Source organism: Filicampus tigris, chromosome 15 (assembly GCF_054856515.1).
Source record: "Filicampus tigris isolate MCC_2025a chromosome 15, RoL_Ftig_1.0, whole genome shotgun sequence".
Classification (NCBI taxonomy): domain Eukaryota; kingdom Metazoa; phylum Chordata; class Actinopteri; order Syngnathiformes; family Syngnathidae; genus Filicampus; species Filicampus tigris.
In genome coordinates, this window is record NC_141231.1 from 6,097,501 (window position 1) to 6,116,538 (window position 19,038).

The 19,038-nt window shown below is 38.9% G+C and overlaps 1 protein-coding gene across 6 annotated transcripts in view; it reads left to right on the forward strand.

The window, feature by feature from the left end:
• The window catches only part of rgs3a (regulator of G protein signaling 3a), a 133,539-nt gene that overhangs the window by 9,815 nt on the left and 104,686 nt on the right, over positions 1-19,038 (forward strand). For 5 of the 6 annotated variants that reach the window (XM_086054458.1, XM_086054459.1, XM_086054461.1 and 2 more), the window contains exons 7-9: positions 253-313; positions 3,196-3,289; positions 13,645-13,712. In XM_086054458.1, coding sequence (XP_085910584.1) covers positions 253-313; positions 3,196-3,289; positions 13,645-13,712 — 223 coding nt within the window. Of the gene's footprint in view, positions 1-252; positions 314-3,195; positions 3,290-3,882; positions 4,048-13,644; positions 13,713-19,038 lie in introns of those variants that run through there. The other variant, XM_086054460.1, reaches the window with a different exon arrangement.

The window sequence follows — 19,038 nt, forward strand, 5'->3', positions numbered from 1 at the left end:
ATCTTTGTTAATTTGTTGTATTTGGCCGCCGTATACATGGCCAGCCACTCTTTTGACTGAACACAAAGCCACCGAGGTTGATGAAGTATTCCAAGGAAAAGGACACATTTCTTTTTTTATGATCACAATCTGCATGTAATGCACCTGTGAAAGGCTTAAAAGCATAGCAGAACCTCATGCCTGTGAAAAGAATCCTCTTACCCAGACCACAGCATAGTTACCTTATTGATCGATGTGTTTTTGTTTGAGCAGGACGAGTGTATTGCTGGGCTGTATGAGCTTCGGTGTGCGTTCCCTCATAAAACCGCACAAGGTGAGTTCACCCGGTACAAGTACGTTACGCAGAGATTCTCTTCACACTTTCTATGTGTGTGTGTGTGTGTGTGTGTGTGTGTGTATGTCTGCGTGTGTGGGTGAGAGAGAGGAATGGAGTGCGTGTCTCCACCCGAGCATGAATTTAACATTTTAGTGCAATGTGAATGATGTGCAGTGGCCTTAATGTTAGAGAGCAAACACTTTGGGGTTACCCGTGTTAAAGCCAGCTGAGATACAACGGAAGTCAAGTTACACACACACACACACACACACACACACACACACCATTCTTGTATTTCCATCTGACAGAGAGAACGATAACATCTCATACTTTTAAGGAATTTCAGTTGTTGGGTGTTGTGATATTTTCGTAACAGTCAAATAATTGGATATCAAAGTAAGATTGCTCCCCCCTTTGAAAATTGTACTAAATTCTTGTGCAAAATGACTCACAAAAAAAGACACACAAAATAATCTCATCAGAGATCGGAATAAAGAGAAAAATGCAAGAAAATAACAAGTTTTTTTTCAATGACTATATTGACTTTCAAACTAAAATGCTATTTTTTCCAATGTAAGGAGATAGTTATGAATGGTAAAAATGACATGAAAGTGAAATATTTCTTTATAAACAGTCAGTTATATTGTAAATAAGTAACAAACATTAATTAAATTACTTTAAAACACAAGAACAGCCTTGTGGTCAAGTTGTTGTGCAGGATCAGTGGTGAAGATATATACAGAACTGTACATATTTGCAAGTGTAGGGAATAACAAGTATAGTAAAGTTACCTTTGCAATGTATAGTTGTTATTATTTTTATTATTTAACTTTCAATTTTGTGCAGTTGTGCCTTCAGACACGAGTGACCGAATTTACAAGTTTTCTTTAAAATTTATAACCTGATACTCTGCATTTTTTTTCTTTTACTTGAAAACAACAATTTGAGATGTGAATGCTATATGGGGGCAGTGAACTCAACTTATTTCACAACAAGTAGCAGTTTGGAAATAGTGAACAAGTCTTTAAAAAGAGGCTTCAATTTGTTTAATGCCACTCCCAGTTGAGCTTAACAGTCAGAAAAAAAAGTCAAATACAATAACACCTCATATATTTAAAACAACCACATAGCTTTGCCTTAGGAAGTGCACTTAGCTCAATGCTAACAAACAGTGCAGGCATTTTGCCGCAGATGGATATTTGGACACCAACGGTGGAGCAACATATGTAGACATGGGTATTATATAACAATACTCATGGGTGTATATTCTTTATCCTCTACAAAAATAATTTACTGCAGCTTACCTAGGTGTTGTGACTTCGAAGGTCTGTACTATACTGCCTCCAGGTAGCCAAGAGGTACACACCAGAAGGAGCAGCACAATGTTGATTGTATTAAAGCAACAAATGTGGCAATAACTTTTTAATTCTTTACCATATATGTAATTGTCATTGATGCATGTTTCATAACATGCAATATTATGGACTGCTTGTTTATTTTTAAAAACACTTCGTAAAAACCTTTTGGGTTTTTATGAGAGGCTGGAAGGCTACATTTCAATGGGGAAAGATGATTTTGGATACAAGTGTTTTGAGTTACGAGTGTGGTCACAGAACGAATTAAATTAATGTTTAGAGGCACCAATGTAAATTAAGTTAATGTCGTGAGCAGCAGGAGTCCTCTAGTATTTGCCCTCATTAATATTTAACTGCCCTGGTATGCTAATGAGGGAGCAGCTTTGACTCACAAGGTGTGTCACATTGTCCTATATTCCTTAGAGAACTTCATCTTGGTGCTTGGGCTGCCTAGGCTATATGCTGATTTGTTAAACATGATTAGAACCCAACATTTTTTTAATACATTTTAAATATATATTTTCTTTAATTTAAAAAAAATAAAATTTCTTCTTGTTTCCTATTGCATGTACTATTCATTTTCCAAACATTCTCATCAGCTGAGCTGCTTCTTTATAGCTAATTTACCTAAGAAATCTCTTGCAGTCAGATTTAAGTCCTGTGTTGCCAGATGCAGTTTCTAGTGAATGGTGTTAAAACTGTACCGACTGACTTTCTTTTTAACCAATCAGAATTCAAGTTGGCAAGTTGGTCTGAGAAACTATTGGTCCGAGTTAGTTAACCAAACTAGCTATAGCAGATGCTGGCAATGTGTTTTTCTAAATGCTCATGTCGTTTCCTATATTCTCATTTGGTTTCTTTTTCCATTTCTGAGCCTTTTACCAAATTCGGGGGGTAACCGTAAAAGGAATAATATCCTAGAATGTTGTAAATCCCTCACTGACTCTCATTTCATACTGTACCATTCTCCCCTCCCCCCTTTGCTGTGTCCTACTGCCTGCAGAAATCTGTCCACTCTGATAAGATGCTTTTAAATCTGAGATTATTGTTACTGTCCACAGCATGGCATTATTTAGTACAATAAAGACAGGGCTCGTGCTTGTTTGGATGTGTGTGTCCTGTGTGTGTGTGTGTTTCAGTGTCAAATGACGTATGAGCTAGTGACGGCAATGTCCTTGTTTTTGCATGAATCTGTCCACATCATTCACATTACAAATCAGACGCCTGCTGCCTCAGTCCAGCATAGCTTTATGTAACACACGCACACATGCACCCAGACACGCGCATACACCATCTGGCTCACAAGGCACAAGTGAAGAAGGTGGGTGGGGGTTGGGGGGTGGGGGTGACAGTCATAGAGCAGGTCATCAGATGCTGGAATAAATTAAAGACAGTGAATATTGACAGTGCGGGCCCTGGAGGAGCATAGTGGGTTAAAATCTATGTTTGTGTGTGTGTGTTTCTGTACATGGTTAAAGCTTTACAATACATTTTACAGCTTGATGACAACTTTCACCACTCTAGGAGGTCCGTGGATGGTACTACCTACTTGGAGAGGAAGTGGGCCTTAGGAAGCATCTTAGAGTGCCTGCTCAACAAAACTCACATGATGACACTGGTAAGAATTGCTCATATACTATAAAAGGTCTTCTAATACTATTAGCCCTTCACAGGCAAAATAAAATGAGAACAATAAAATGAGGATCTTCCCATCAAAACAGGCTGAAAAGTGCACTCTAATTCTTGATAGTGTTCTTGAAAGCATGACACTTGGGAACTGTTTTAAATTGTGATACATACAAAATAGTGATTGCTAGCTAGCTAATAAGCTATCTAGATATTTATTTATTCTTACCGTAAGGGATATTAGATAAACCGCGTAATGTCTTCTTTAACACTTACAATATGTCAGTAATATGGAATAATACAAATTACTTTGTATGTTACAAATAGGTACTCATATTTGCTAAGTTGGTTTTTTTTTAATCCTCTTGTATCAAGGCTACATTCTAGGCATAAATATTTACCAAGCACATGTCATACTGTACAAATACATCACGGTTTGTATGTGTGGCAGGCTTGTGACTTCTTTGGACGGGAGGTGTTTAAGCAAGGGATTAAACAGGGAAGAAAGTGAGGGTTTGGGAGAGTGACAGCAGAGAGAGAGCGGGTGGGGAGGGCAGGGAGGGATTTTCTGGACCGAAGCCCGCCGCCGCGTCACACTCGCCATAGAGCGACACGGAGCTTACTCCTGGGCTGCTATGCTCGCGCTGCTGGTCTGGATCTCCGCTTCACTCAATACACCTTCATGTACGTGCTGTCCTAGGTGTGTGTGTGTGTGTGCGTGAGAGAGACAGAGACGGCAGCCTACTCTTGGTGAGTACAATGTTTGTCTTACCTTCTTTACCCAACAGAAGTAAAGTTGCCAAGTCTTTTGAGATCACGCCTCTCGTTCTTCTCCTCCTCATCCACCATTGTGCATCTTTTATTCCATTTAATCATCATGGGCTCACTCCCCTCTTTTTTTACTTACTTCCAATTGTTTTAAGCAATTTAAACCCCTGCCTGAGACCACCATCACCCTCTGTCCCTTTTTTATGAAGCTTAACTGACCTACGCCAAACGGCTGCTTGCACTATATAATAAAATCCAAGAGCTGATTCAAATAATGATGCAATACATGAAGTTTATTATTGTGGCTGTCTCTAATATTTGGACTCTCTCATTTCGCTAACAAGCTAGCCAACCAATTAGAAAAAGCTCAGTGCTTTTGAAACTACAACCACAATAATAAACACATTGAGCCAGAAACGCATTGTGGAAGATGTCCCATATGTATCCCACCCTAGCATGCCCCATTTATATGTAGGGGGATCTGGGCTGGGTCGAGACAGGCATGTATGAGGGGTCCACCACAAATCTTGAGGGGGAATTGTGCTCCAGCACCTTTTACCATGTCTAACTGACAACACGGCTAATTTGCATACTGAAAGGTGATTGGAGCAGACAGCTATCGCTCACAGCAAGCCGGCAGCAAGCCAATACTCTGAGCAGAGTGAAAAGGGGAGATGGAGCACAGTCGAGAAATATGACACGAGAAACAACTTGATATATTTTATATTTGAGGAGGCAAGCAAGACATTAAGACAGTAAGAAGTGTAGCAGAAGAGAGAGGCATTAGATAATAAAAATATGTTAAATATAATGTATTTTGGGGATTTAGTTTGGTTTCCTCCGGGTACTCCGGTTTCCTCCCACATTCCAAAAAACATGCATGGTAAGTTGATTGAACTCTCTAAATTGCCCCTAGGTGTGATTGTGAGTGCGGATGTTTGTCTCTGTGTGCCCTGCGATTGGCTGGCAACCAGTTCAGGGTGTCCCCCGCCTACTGCCCAAAGACAGCTGGGATAGGCTCCAGCTCTGCGACCCTTGTGAGGAGAAGCGGTACAGATAATGGATGGATGGATGGATTTAGTTTTGGGGGGGTCACAACATTTATTTAAGGGGGCCAGGGCCCTCTTGGCGCATTCAAGACCTGGCCCTGAGGGGGATCCTTACTTTAAAAAGGTAACATGACATGATAATACACCCTGACCCAGCCCTGTTTTTTCCATTTCAGTCTTTTATATTCATGGCCTAGACATGGTATCATTAAAATATTTATTGTAATTGACTTTACTACATCACACTCCAACTGTCGAATGAATGGAACACCCTGTACCACCTGCAGCAGTGCATTACTATAAAAGTCCCAATACCTGGACGGATTCAATGAACAACTTGGTGACAATGCCAATCAAAATGAGGAATTATTGTCTTCATAACGACATAATTGTATTGGTCTTGGACTGGATCTCATCACATGCTGCAGAATGTACACACTGAAGTGGCTGTTTGCTTTACTCACTTTGTAGCCTAACCTGGGCACCTTTTCTGTTTTTGATGATGCTTGGCTGAACTAGGCTTCTCTACATCTCATGCAAATTTAAAACAAGTTTTCCTCCGGGTGGAAGTGCGGGACGGGATGAGGCAGAAGTAGCAAACCAGAGCAAGTCTTGTTCAAGGGTTAGTTGAACTTCTACATGCTAAGACATTTTCAATAATGCAGATAAGCGTAGAGCAGTAGAGGAAGTTGGTTTCAGTTGAAAACAAGCACATCTGGCTTCAGATTGTGATCATCTCATGCAGTGGTAATACTTGCCCCACTACTGTCTCATCAGATTCATATGCCAGTGTATTCTCTCTCTCTCTCTCTCTCTCTCTCTCTCTCTCTCTCTCTCTCTCTCTATAGTGTGGGTGGGGGGGTTGATCAGGGGGTAGGGTGCATACTCATGCACTTGAATGTTGCCAGGCCAGCTGGCAGAATGTAGGCCATGGCTCCACTGCACAATGACGTGCACAAACACGGAAATGATCAAAAGCCCATTTAAGTACAATACAACTGTGTGTGTGTGTGCATGTGCATGCTCTCCTGGTCCATCTTTGGGATCATGTTTCCAGATAGTCCTCTTCAGTCTGTTGCCTCATTGTGACAATGTTTAGAGAAAAGCTATCACTCCACCTCCATAGTGTTTATTACAATAATGATTTATAGTCTAAACAGTTTCTCAGTAGGAGGGAACCGGTGCAGTCGCTAGAGTGTATGCACTCACTGGGCCGCAAAATGAGAGCTTTATCATTAAAACTGCCTGTAAGATAATGCTCAGTTTTGATGCAGTATCAGTTAACTTGTATTATTTTAGTTGTGGTGTGTGGTTTAAATATTATAATTAGATATATTATATTATATTATATTATAATTTATCTTTTCTTTTGATTGAAGATAATTTTTTTTTTTTTTTCTAATTATCTATGTTTTGCTTTGAATGTTTTAAAGCACTTTGAGTTGCATTTTTATGTATGAAAAGTGCTATATAAATAAAATGTGATTGATTGATTGATTTGATATAATGTACAAATGGTAAATTAAAAAAAAAATGCAACTGTGATTAGCAGTCTACCCGTCTGGTTTCAGGAGGATGATTACAATTTACAAGCCAACACTTTTTGGATTGTGGGGCAGGTGGAAAGTCTTCCATTTTGACTCAAAACGTCAAATGTAAAAATACAAGCAGTGCAAACTAACTCAAATAATTTGTTCACTGATTGACAATTGCGGCACGCCGGTCGACTGGTTAGCACGTCTGCCTCTATCTATCTATCTATCTATCTATCTATCTATCTATCTATCTATCTATCTATCTATCTATCTATCTATCTATCTATCTATCTATCTATCTATCTATCTATCTATCTATCTATCTATCTATCTATCTATCTATCTATCTATCTATCTATCTATCTATCTATCTATCTATCTATCTATTCATCTATCTATCTATATATATGGGCATTTTCCTAAAAATTGAGTGTCCGTCATTCGTCATCGATCTGCAGCGTGGGTACCCCTCCGTCGTCCGTCATTCACCTTTTTTTCCTGGGGGGAAAAAAAATAGTACCTGTCTACAGGCCTCTAATTTTAAACAGGCGTCCCTCTATCTCTATCTCTCTATTAATCTAAAACCAACATTATTTGAAGATGTCAGCATCATGCAATTTTTCATCGTGGGGCAGAGGGCGGTGTTTTATTGTGACATAAAACAACAGCATCAAATCCTGGAATCCTGACAATGAATGGAGCAGAAGCTGGAAAAAAGGTCTGGGAATAGATGGACATGACTGTATTTAAAGGAAAGTGCCGGTAACTCCTCAGTGGTGATTAAAATGCATTTTTGTCAGAATCAGAATTTTTGTACCAATTTGCCACAAAATGTAAAGTTTGTCCTTCCTCCTACAAAATTGCAACAATATTGGAAATGAAATATGACTTTTTCACTGTGAATACACAGTCATCAAACAAAAACAGCTTTTTTCTCTGTTCTTTTGTCCCAGTCAAACTGTCATTCTGTCCACGTGGTTCCTTATCTTCCAGACGATGACAGTTAATTACACCGTAGGGCTGCAATAAAAGCCCTGCCTCCTTAACTCCTACTGAGTGTGTGCCGAGAGGCGGAACCCAAAAAACTGCGCGAGTTGCAGCCAAACATTCCTCAAATGTAGAAAAATGACATGGCAATTATTGTTTTTTGTTTTTGTTTTCCGTTGCAGTAGAAGATTGATTGTTCAAGCAAATGCTAACCTTATAAATGGTACCCATCTTACTGGTGAATTTAACAAGTTAAAATCAAGCTTTAGTACTGCAATGATGCATGTACAGTAAGTAATAAAGCGCTTGTATTCCACATTAGTGACACGTATCAGTGGAGTGCTCCTTGTATTGTAAATAATAAATGGAGCAGGTGCTCCCTTCGAACACTTTACTTGCTGGTTTAGCGTGGGAACTTAGAGTACTCATCCGTGCTTGTTGCTGTGTGAGCAGATCTTTCCCCCCTGTCGCGGCATACATTAAAAATGCCTGTTTCACTTTTAAAAATGGACAACTGCAAGCTTATATGTATTATAACCATTGGACAAATGGAATGCTTGGCCTGGGAAAATAGCCAGATTCTTAATGTTTGTTTTAGTTTAGTAGTGTGAGTGGTGGTCTTTCTGTTTCATATTACAATTTTGGCCCTGTTCTGTAGTTTGGACTTTACGTTCTTGTTTTCTCCCCCGCTTATTGGTGCGCCCACCTGGAACCCATCAGCTATATTCCATGTTTTTATTACCAGTGTTTGTCTTTCCTGTTTATTGTATCCCACAAGCATATATTCGATCCAAAGTTGCATGTGTTTTATTTTTTGTTTTATTTGGAACATATCGTCTCTGACCAACAAAAAGCTAAAGTTTTAGATTTGTTTTTATTCTTTCATCTAATTTGTTAATTTTGTTTTAATTTAAAAAAATGATTTACATGTTTTTTGATGGACAGTAACAATATCCACATTTTATGATTTTGTAACAGTACTTGAGATCTCAAATTGAAGCAAAAGTCATACATTACTCTTAATTTATGGCTTTTTTTTTTAGAGTTGCGCACGTGGTTAGCATGTCTACTCCACAGTTTTGGTTCGTGTTCAAATATTGTTTGAATTTTCTCCCTTGCACTACTTTTCTCAAAGTACTTCATCCGTCTTCTACATTCCAAAAACATCAATGTTAGGTCCAAGAAGGACTTTGAAGGAGTTTGAATGATTGTCTTCAGTAGCTTAACTTCCCAACGCAACTGTCATGTTGCGCTTCTTTAGACAGCAAGCCACTAGAGACTGAATCAAGGCCACATTAATCGACAAGCAACATAATTCTTAGTGATTAATTAATTAATATCCCATAATAATAATAAGATTGGGCTTTGCTGAAATATCCGGCAAACTTTTTGAATCAACAGTACCATTTGCCGGTTGTTCCCAAGTAGTTCAGCATCAGCATTTTGGCTCAACTGGATGGATGGATGCTTCAAAGCCTCATCAATGCCTTCTTTAGCCAGCAGCAACACCTATTTTCTTTTTTTTTTTTTTTTTTTACAGCTTTGAGAGTGGGCTCTAATGAGTGTTATTTTGGGCTGACTTTGACATGTTGCTAGTGCCATTGACAACCCCCACATTTAATTGTCAACTGACAACAGGGGGGTTGTCAATGGCACAAAAAAAAAATAAATAAATAAAATAAATAAATTGTGTGAACTCAAAATTTTAAGGCAATTTTCCGATAACATTTTAAGTTGGGAATTTCAACAAAATATTTTACGTTTTGCTTTTGCAAAAATTAGCTTTCCTGTATTTCACAACAAAGAATTAAGAGATTAAAGGATGGTTGTCCCTTGTACTGTCCCAAAACTTCAAGACATAAGTAAAAACAACTTGCTTGCTTTCTTGCGCTAACCAACATTGTTGGCATACATGTCACTAATTCATATTTTAAAGCTTTTCTAACTTAAATGACCGTTTTAGGCCCAAAAAAAAATAAAAGTTTTGTTTTTCTTTCACTTTGTCTTCTCATTGATAGTTTGATTGCATTTAGCTTTGTCGTTTGATCTTCTTTTCCACTCTCCTAATTTAACGATGATACCCTTAGCCTTAGCATGATCATCCCCCCCAATTCCTTTGATGAAAACCCATCGTGACATGGTTGACATGATGCTCCCCGGCCGTCTCGGCACTGGAAGTGAAACGTGTCAAGTGTGGGCTGGCTGCACACGGCATGCCCGAGAGTCTTGGCAGTCTTTTAATATGGCGCTGTCATGTGATAAATGAGTCAGTTGCTTAGTGGGCATATACATTCTGAAGCCACAAAACAGCCGACAGAACTGAATATGTGTTGTTGGAAAAGGTCTGTGTCATGTCTGATGTTATTGGCTTTTTAGCTAGTTGTGTATGGAAAATTCAAACATACTAGACTTTTGTATTAGAATATGCATGTCACCTTTTTTGTGCTGTCTCGTGCGTGGACATAATTGGCTCTGTGGATATGTGAAATAATACAAAAAATAGCGTTGTCTTGTTTTCTTGTGCTGAGCCGTTTTAGCGGTATGTATGGGGGACAGTAAATGCTTAGGTATCTTTTTTTTTCATCATCTAACAAGCCCAACAGAAGCTGTGTATTGTTTTGTGCCACTCTTAGGTCAAGATACCAGAATGATTTTGAGTTGCTAATGTGCTATTTTTTATGATTTTACACCCCCCAAAAATGGTATTGTCCAGTGTACAGTACTGTAACATCAACAGAACTATAAAAAAAAAATATTTCTACATATTGTTGCTGTATACCTGCTGTTCTTCAAATCAAATCAAGTTAGTTGGTTTTCAAAACAGCAGTCTTGTCCATTGTTTTAATAGCAATAGTTTAATTAATTCATTTGCAATAATCTATTAATTGATGTAGCTCTACAAGTCTCCACTTTATCCATCAAGAGTTTGTTTGTTTGCGGTTGATGGAAGGTGAAAAGTGGGAGCGAGTGTCAAGTGGATGAGTGGTCCTGACAAGAGTCGAGTCGACTTGTTCACACTGGAAGACTGCCAACATCTTTATTTCCTTTCTTTGTTTTTCTTTCTCTAATCTTCCCTTTCCCCCTTTTATTCCCTCCCGTGTATACTTTTCCCACTGGCCGCTGCCTCCACCGTTTATTGTCGCTCCGACTCGCCCTCTGTTTTGATGTCATTCATGCTTCCAGCTGCTTCCACGCCATCGTGCCCGATGTCCTAAGCAGACAAAAGGCTTCGCTCCTGGGCCTGACGCCAGCCAGGTTGCCCCCACTCTCTTTGCCTGTCGGACCCCTGAAGTTTTCTGATTCAGATGGAATCTTCTTTTTTGTTGTTGTTTAATCTTCTGCATTTCCATGGTGACTGCAGCCTCGAGACTGGACCATGTACTGTGGGGTTTTGCCCAAAATGTGTCAGAAAGTGATGTGTGTAATTTTCTATTGTCAGCGTCCACAGCATTTGGCTGCATTTGAACTTTACGAGTAATATAAGACTTAGCATTTGTAACTTGACATTTTTGCATCCCGCTTTTGCCTATAATGTTTCTTATGTCACTAAAAATGTAACTATTACTGTATATTAAAAATAACTCTTTGTAAAATATAATAATACAGTTACAAACCACTGCAGACTAGAGTCCCTTGTGCTTGGTCCACCCGACATGGACTTTAAATGACTGATCATAAAATGCTCAAGCCATTTTTTTTATTTTTTGGGGGAAAACAAGAAAATATACAACAAATACAAACAAAGAGTCCAGTTGTCTTGATTCAAACTTTGCGGATTGCCATAACCTGATGACTGAGAAAAGACAAACACATTTTTTTTTGTATGTTTTTATTGGTATTGTCACAGTAAGTTACAAAATGACTTAGTCAGCTATGCTAATGGCGATATGTCCAGTATGTTCCCACTTTCTGTGACATTAAATCAGACTTTTTGATACAGCTTATATTGGATCTCATTATGTTGTGCTGGTTCACCTTGTGATGTTGCCCATTAGCAAGCTTCTTGAATTTGCCAAATCGGAATGAAGTATCTTACAGTAGGTGTGGTTGTTTAAGGGGGAAGTAAACCACAAGAATGTTCTATACAGCCCCTCTAGAATATGAGTTAAGCAGCACAATTTTAGCCGTCACAGGGGCGGCCATTTTGTCACTTCTGTCGACTGAAAATGACATCACAGTTGCTCAGGTAACCACCAGTCATGGCTGACCTGTTTTCTGAAGCTGAGCCGTGATTGATTGTTACCTGAGCCCTGAGCAACTGTAAAGTAATTTACAGTCAACAGAAAGTGGCAAAATGGCTTCCCCGTGAGATGGCTAAAACAGGGGTTGCTGTTAAACTCATGTCCCACAAACGCAATATTAATCATAATGATCACAATGCTATGTTTAGACCAGTGAAGGCGCATAGAACCTATTATTTGAAAGATTTGCTTTGGGTTGACCACTCTTTAAAGAGACAGGAATTATAGCCACTTTGGTGTGTTGTATTTCAAATTGAAATACATTTGCTGACTAGTCACGGGTACATTGATGATCAAAATCGTCAACAGTTAATTTAATAATTAACGTCATGATTTATCAATTGGAATCTATGTTTTTCTCTTAAAACTGTCTCAGTAGCCTCCTGCTGATGCTGCTGTTGTATGCCTTCTTTATTTGACACACGTGCACAGCAGTGGTAATCTGGGCCTTCCTTGATGGTGCACATGCGCAGTAATGGCAAACTGGGTTGGTCATGATGTAACCGGAAAAACTTGCAGTGAAATAGTGTCTTGGCAGAGATTGAGCATGTCACCAAAAATACTAAACGGAAATAATAAAGATTTAAGACCTGCAAGACAGAATTTTTCTGGAATTGCAGCATGACTGTGACACGCGAACATCTAAAAAGCAAGGACATTGTGGATGGTTAAATTTTTGACTAACAGGGACAGTCATTTCAGTCAGCTATTTGGCATTTGAATTTACTCCCTGACTTTAAAGTTTACTCTAATCGAGTATCAATAATAGTGATACAAAAATATTACGAAATATATAACAATTTTATCATAAATTAATATTTTACGGTGTAGGCTATATAAAAACACAAATACATAATAAATACAGTACAAAAGTATGAAATATAATTAATACATTTGATCTAGTGTATTGAGTTTCATTATTAATTTACTAAAAGTCTGTTTAAAATATTATTTGTTTATTTGCATTATGTTTATATATGTATTATTGACAATTGGAAATACACTCTTTTATATTTGAAAAAACAATAATAAAAAAAAAAATCCATGTTTTACTAATCAAGTGTTAGGTGAGGATGTGCAATCCCATCTCAAAGTTAGTTGATGGAGACGTGAGAGAAAAGGGTGTGGCATTCTCGGAAAGATGGCGTGGAGTGGATTTGACTTTTCTTTGGAAAGTCAACTCGGAACTTTGTGAGAAGAGGCGGACAAAGTGATGAGACGAGCTGTAAACACGAAGACGGAATAGGCATCGAAGCGAAAATCCACATTGTGGCCCGTGTGCTGAATGCAGCCTTTATGAGCATTAGTTAAAAGGGACACATGAGGCGGGAGTCTCCTGTAACCATGGAAACCCTCCCAGGAGCCCCGTGACGGACGGATAATAGAGTGAGAGAGGAGTTCCTTTTCTCTTCTTTAGCCCTCCCTCCTCTTCCCTCCCTCTCACTTGTTCTCCCTTGCACTCCTCCTCTCTTGGCCACTTTTGTAAGATCCTCACATCTTGTGGGATTTTACTAAAATCCTTGTCTCTACCTTGTCTTTAAAAAAAAAAAAAAAAAAAAAAAAAAAAAAAAGCTGCACTGAGAACTTTAAATCCCAGTCCGGTTGGGCTGTGCTTGCCTCAATTACCCTCCCCTTATCTGAGACACTTTTTTTATGGACTCTCAGAACTATTTTGGAGACTTGTGCATCCAGAAGGTGGTTTTGTGGCAGCCGAAATGTGCTCCAAAGGCACAGTGTCAGCCCGTGATTCCTTTGTCTACATTTCAGAGGCTGTGCTGTCGAACCATGGTGCTGCCCCTGAGACACACCGACCTGAGAATATGCAATGCTTAACGGTGAGTAGCGCACCTTTTTTCATTACTTTTCGTCATTGCTTAACGGTGAGCAGCGCACCTTTTTTCATTACTTTTCTACATTCGTTTAAAAGCTTCATCCTGTCTAGTTTTCTCTTTTATGTTTTTTTTTTTTCCCCCTGGTTTTCGCATGTGTGTATAGTCACGGCCGCTGAGACGGATGACCCCTGATACAGCTCGATGTTCAACAAACTCATCAGGCATAAGCAGGCCTTCACTAAGTTATCGGCTGCGTGAGTTCCGTGTCACACATTCCCAGCCACCATGGCAACTAATTGAATTTGATCTTTGAGGCTTGAGCCACAAATGGGGCAAAAAGAACAAGGAAAAAAAGAAAATGGGAAAAAAGTCTCTATGCTTGACTGAAGATTTACTATACTGTATGTCAAGATGCCGCTTGCATGTGACTCGTATGCTAAGGGGAATTATGGGTTGTCATGAGAGAGTTGTTTACATGTGAGTCATGTAAGTCATTTTCCTTTGGATTTTATGAAAAGTTGCCATCCAGACAATTTTTGTTGTCCACGCCAGGCCAGTACGGGGTCCTCTGTTTACGATAGCCCCAACATACGGCATTTCAAGGTTACACATGGCTCACCATTGACTAACTGTTTTTAATTTGCTTGTTTAATATGACCTAGAAGTATTTTTCATATACACGTATCTACTGAAATCTTTATGTTACTACTTTGTTTGGGTTGTTTTGTGATTTCTGTGTTCTGACTGCCCAAATTTCGGTTATCTCACCACTGTACAAATGCAACTCTGTCGTAAAGGGTAGTTGGCAATGCCATTAAAATTGGCAATAAAACTTGTAAAAAGAGTTCACTGTATGATGCAATGCAGTTTCACACAATACAGGCAACAGTTATCTGTGCTTGGTTCATCTGAAGATTACCGGTAATATAAATGATTGAGAAAAAAATAGGTTCAGTAAATGCTGAACATGAGGTCTTCTGTATAATCGTCCGCACTTGGCACAGGCTCCACTTGTGTGATGAATACAATGTGCTAGCTGCTTAATCTCGTCACTCTTACCTGAAATTGTTTTATAAGTAACCTTTCATCGGCGTATGCACAGGGTCCTTGGTTTACGTTTTGTTCCTGGAGCGTAACGTCGATTTGTCTGTAGGTCGGAACGTATAATATTCTATCACTAACCTATGCCATATGTCATAATTACAGTAAATATTTACAATATATGTAAACTATATTCGAGAGGCTACCACACAGGTTAAGGCATATAGATGGTGGATCATTAGAATCAATCAGGCTGCAGCCAACAAGCTTTTGAGCATGTTTAGACCATTAGTGACATTGATTTGGTTGCCAGGAGTTGAGTCGAGTATGTGCGCTATAAAACCCAGTGAACCTGTAGTGCCTTCCATTGGTCCAGTTTTGAACCTTTTGGGCTACCATATTTATTGTTAATGTTCAGTTCCTAGTAAGGGTGCTTGTTAGTTCCATTACACATTAACATGCCCTTTTACCTAGGCGCATAATATAAACGTCAGAAAACGTGTCAAAGATCCAAACATCCTAGCTGTCTTTGTCCATGACCGACAGGGACTCTTAAACTGTAGAGGACTGGGGCGCAAAGCAGTCACACAACTTTAAAAATAATTAAACCACTACATACTGCGAAACACTACATTTTGAAAGGCAGTGGCACAAAATCCTACTAATTGTCTAGTTAGCAGCTAATGCAATTGGCTAGTTTCAAAAATCGCCCCCGCTGTTTGAATTTCCGTGTCTCTTCAGCCTTATAATGTTCATCCATCATTCTCTTTCACACTTGTCCTTGAGTTAAGGGTGAGCTGAATCCAGTCCTATACCTGAATGGTCGCTAGCCAAGGTAGGGCACATATAGACAAACAGCCGTTCACATTCACACCTATGGACAATTTAGAGCAGGACTCAGCAATATGGTGCCCATGGGCACCAGGTAGATTTAGAGTTTTTAGTTAAGCTTCAATGTGTATGTTTTTGGAATGTGGAAGGAATTTGACACACACACACAAGCACGGGCAGGCTGGAGTTGAGATTCAAACACAGAACCTCAGAACTGTGAAGCAAACATGCTAACCAATAGTTCACTGTGCTGCCCTGCGGAAACATGCTCCTCCCTGCCACCTTTTTTTTTTTTGTTGTTGTTTTGTTTGACTCAGACTCCAATCAATCATCATAGTTATATGGAATTAGGAGCTTCCTGTATATGGAATGATTGTTTCACAGCAAGAATGATTGACTTCTAATAATATCTGATTCATTCAACTCTGGAAGTAACTGGCCTCTTATGCGTTCAACCTTAATTGTGAGTGGGGGCTGCCTTCCTTCCTTCTCCCAGCCTCCCTCATTTGCAGTCTTATATCTCGTTGTGGATGAGAGCAACAGATGATGGTGGCGTTTTTGTCGAGACGGTCTCACGAGAGAGTGAAGGGAGGGGCAATGTACATTCACGGTCTAAATTAGAGGTGGAATGGAAAACCATTTAAGACTTTTGGATTTTTTTTTTTTCCTCTGTTAACTTGTCCTTGGTTGTCCTTTTTACCGCTCATCGTCCTTCTTGGAGGCCTCCCGCACACTTTCCTTTTATATTGATGACGCATGATTTTTTCAAGGATTGACCCAAGGCTCATTGTGGGCTTTGGGCACTTGAGATGTTGATTTTTATAGTACTTGAAGTGCTCTATAAAATCACAGGGTTATCCAATGTATAGCACAACTATATTCAATACTTTGATTCTTTTATGTGATGTTTATGTCCATTGAATTGAATTTAAAAAGTTAAAAAAAAGGCTGCGTGTTGCCTTCAGGTGGGGTTGTGGTGGTGACTCAAACTGAGTTAGGAATTGGCTGTTGAAAACAAATGTTTGCATTGGAGTCTGAAAGGGTCATAGCATACTGTCGTCAGAGAGGACTGTTTGGATGGCGCCCACGTCCCCGTATGTGTGACGTGTTTACGACGGAAGTGCACATGCGTGAAAGATACGTACGTGCTACGTTCAGCTGTTGCCCGGATGTAGTTGCGTGTATATGGGAATATTTGGCTGGCTAATGAGCATTAAATTCAACTGCTAAGTAATAAAGTCCAGCTAGGCAGTGTATCAACACCCTGCTGTTGACCTTTTGGGTGCAAGTCCCAGCTCTACCTCCAGCTCTGTTGGCCGCAGTCATGTATTTTTATAAAGTGAGGGTCATCTGCCACACATAGCAATCGTCTTTCTCCCCCATATATAGCCCCATTCTGCTGGATCTGGTGGCTTACTGCCCACATTCGGCCCCAATGCAAGTGGAATGTAACCAGCCCAAGTAAAAAGTAATTCCTGGATTGGCACTTTTACCTGGTTCTATGCTGAAATTTCTGCAATTCTCTTTGGACCTATTCAACACCCCATAGCTCTAATCAGTCCAATCAAATGCATTTTAAATATGTAACTTTGAATGTCAGTTGCAGCTTCAGGTGCAAAATGTAATTCATCTTCTAAATAATTTTCATTTTCGTACATACAGTAGCATTTCGCACAATTATTTTGATCTTTTCAATGGGATTTTTTTTTAAAGCCTTTCTGCAAAATTATCTCCCAACATGACCCTCCCAATTCATCGAAGCAGCAGAAACGTCATGAATATTATCAGGCGTTGCACCCCTGGTTCCCGCGGCCGTCTGCATCACTTTGCTTGTTGGATAGCATAAAATCCTGATCTGTCACTGTGATAATGGCTCTGACACATGTGACCATGAATCAGAGCAAAAGGCGAGGTAGACGAAGTTTGGATATCCCCGAACGACCAAGATTCTTTTAATTGTGTTGGTGGTGCACATCTCGAATATGTGTCACGGCTTATTCTTTTAACCTTGTGGCATTTTCAAATGCACACAAATAATGTGTGTAACCCTAACCCTAATTTCCCTTTAGTTTCCCTTAAAGAACCATAGCACAGGTGGCATAGTGGGTCACTCTTTAATAGACTAATTTGACCTCCTGTCATTCCCTGTCCTTGACAAGACTCAGAATCCCAGTGCAGAAGATCTGGCTGTGAGAGTACATGTGTGTGTACATACAGTCTGTGTGTTGTACCAGAAGCAGCTTCAATAAAATTAGCAATTATATACAGTTCACTCGTAATTGATTTGGGGTGATGATGGATCACCAGCCATCTGCCTATTCCCGTAAATATGTGCGTTCTCCTTATATTAGTTTCAAGATTGAGGGTTATATTGATCCATAAATACTTGTCAGCACTATCTGATTATTATCCAATATCAGGAACGCTAATGCTGTTGGATTTGTTTGTTTGTTTTTGTCGTCCAATGAAAACCATGTATGGTGGAACCATTTATAATTTCACATTGAAAATATTGGAAATTTGTTCCAGCACTTGACTGTCATAATGATAATAGCTTTATTTGCTGCACTAGCAATGTTTATAATTTATAATAAATGAACAAGTTATTACTGTCATATAAGTGTAAATGTAAGACAATTACTATAATATTAAAACCATTGAAATTGAAAAAAATAAAACAACTAAACATACCCTTTAATGACAAATGAGAAGCGCACATACTGACACAAGTTTAAAAAGCTCTCGGCTGATGATGGTAGTTGACCACATAACTGGTTTCATTTTAGCTTCACAACCTTCATATTTTTCAGTTTTGAGTGAAAGTGCAAATTTTACAAATTAAGAGTTAATCTTTTGGAAATGTTTTTTTATTCATTTATTTAGTAGCATCCCCAAAACTACAGTAAAATGTTAGCCATTTTGTTGTTTCCACTTAATTGGCAATTAAATGAGTAGTAGTACATTGAAAAAAAAGATCCTTTGGATTGACTTATTTTGAACATGTACATCGGTTGCACATGATTAAAATCTGGTAAACCGATGTAATTTTCCCATGTTTTCCTCAGAAATAAACAAATGGTATGTGTTAGTTTAACACATTTTAATCATGTGCAACCAAAAAGCAAGTATTTTTTTTTTCAGAGTAGTATGTCATAAAAATTACAGTTTCGCCTCCATCATCATGTTTTTTTAATCTCAATTACCAAGTGTAAAACAAAGTTAACCAGTGTAAAATATGGTCTATAAAACACTTAACTATTTCATAACAAACAAAGAGTAAAGCATCTCGCTAGTCAGCAATCGTGGTTAAAATTCCTATGAATTTTTAAAAACATTTTTAATTGGCGAGGAAGTGTAAAAACATGTTAACCACTGTAAAATGTACTATGAATAAAACACCACATTTTCATAACGATGATTACTTGAAAGATACCTGCCAGCTACTCTGCCTTTTAAG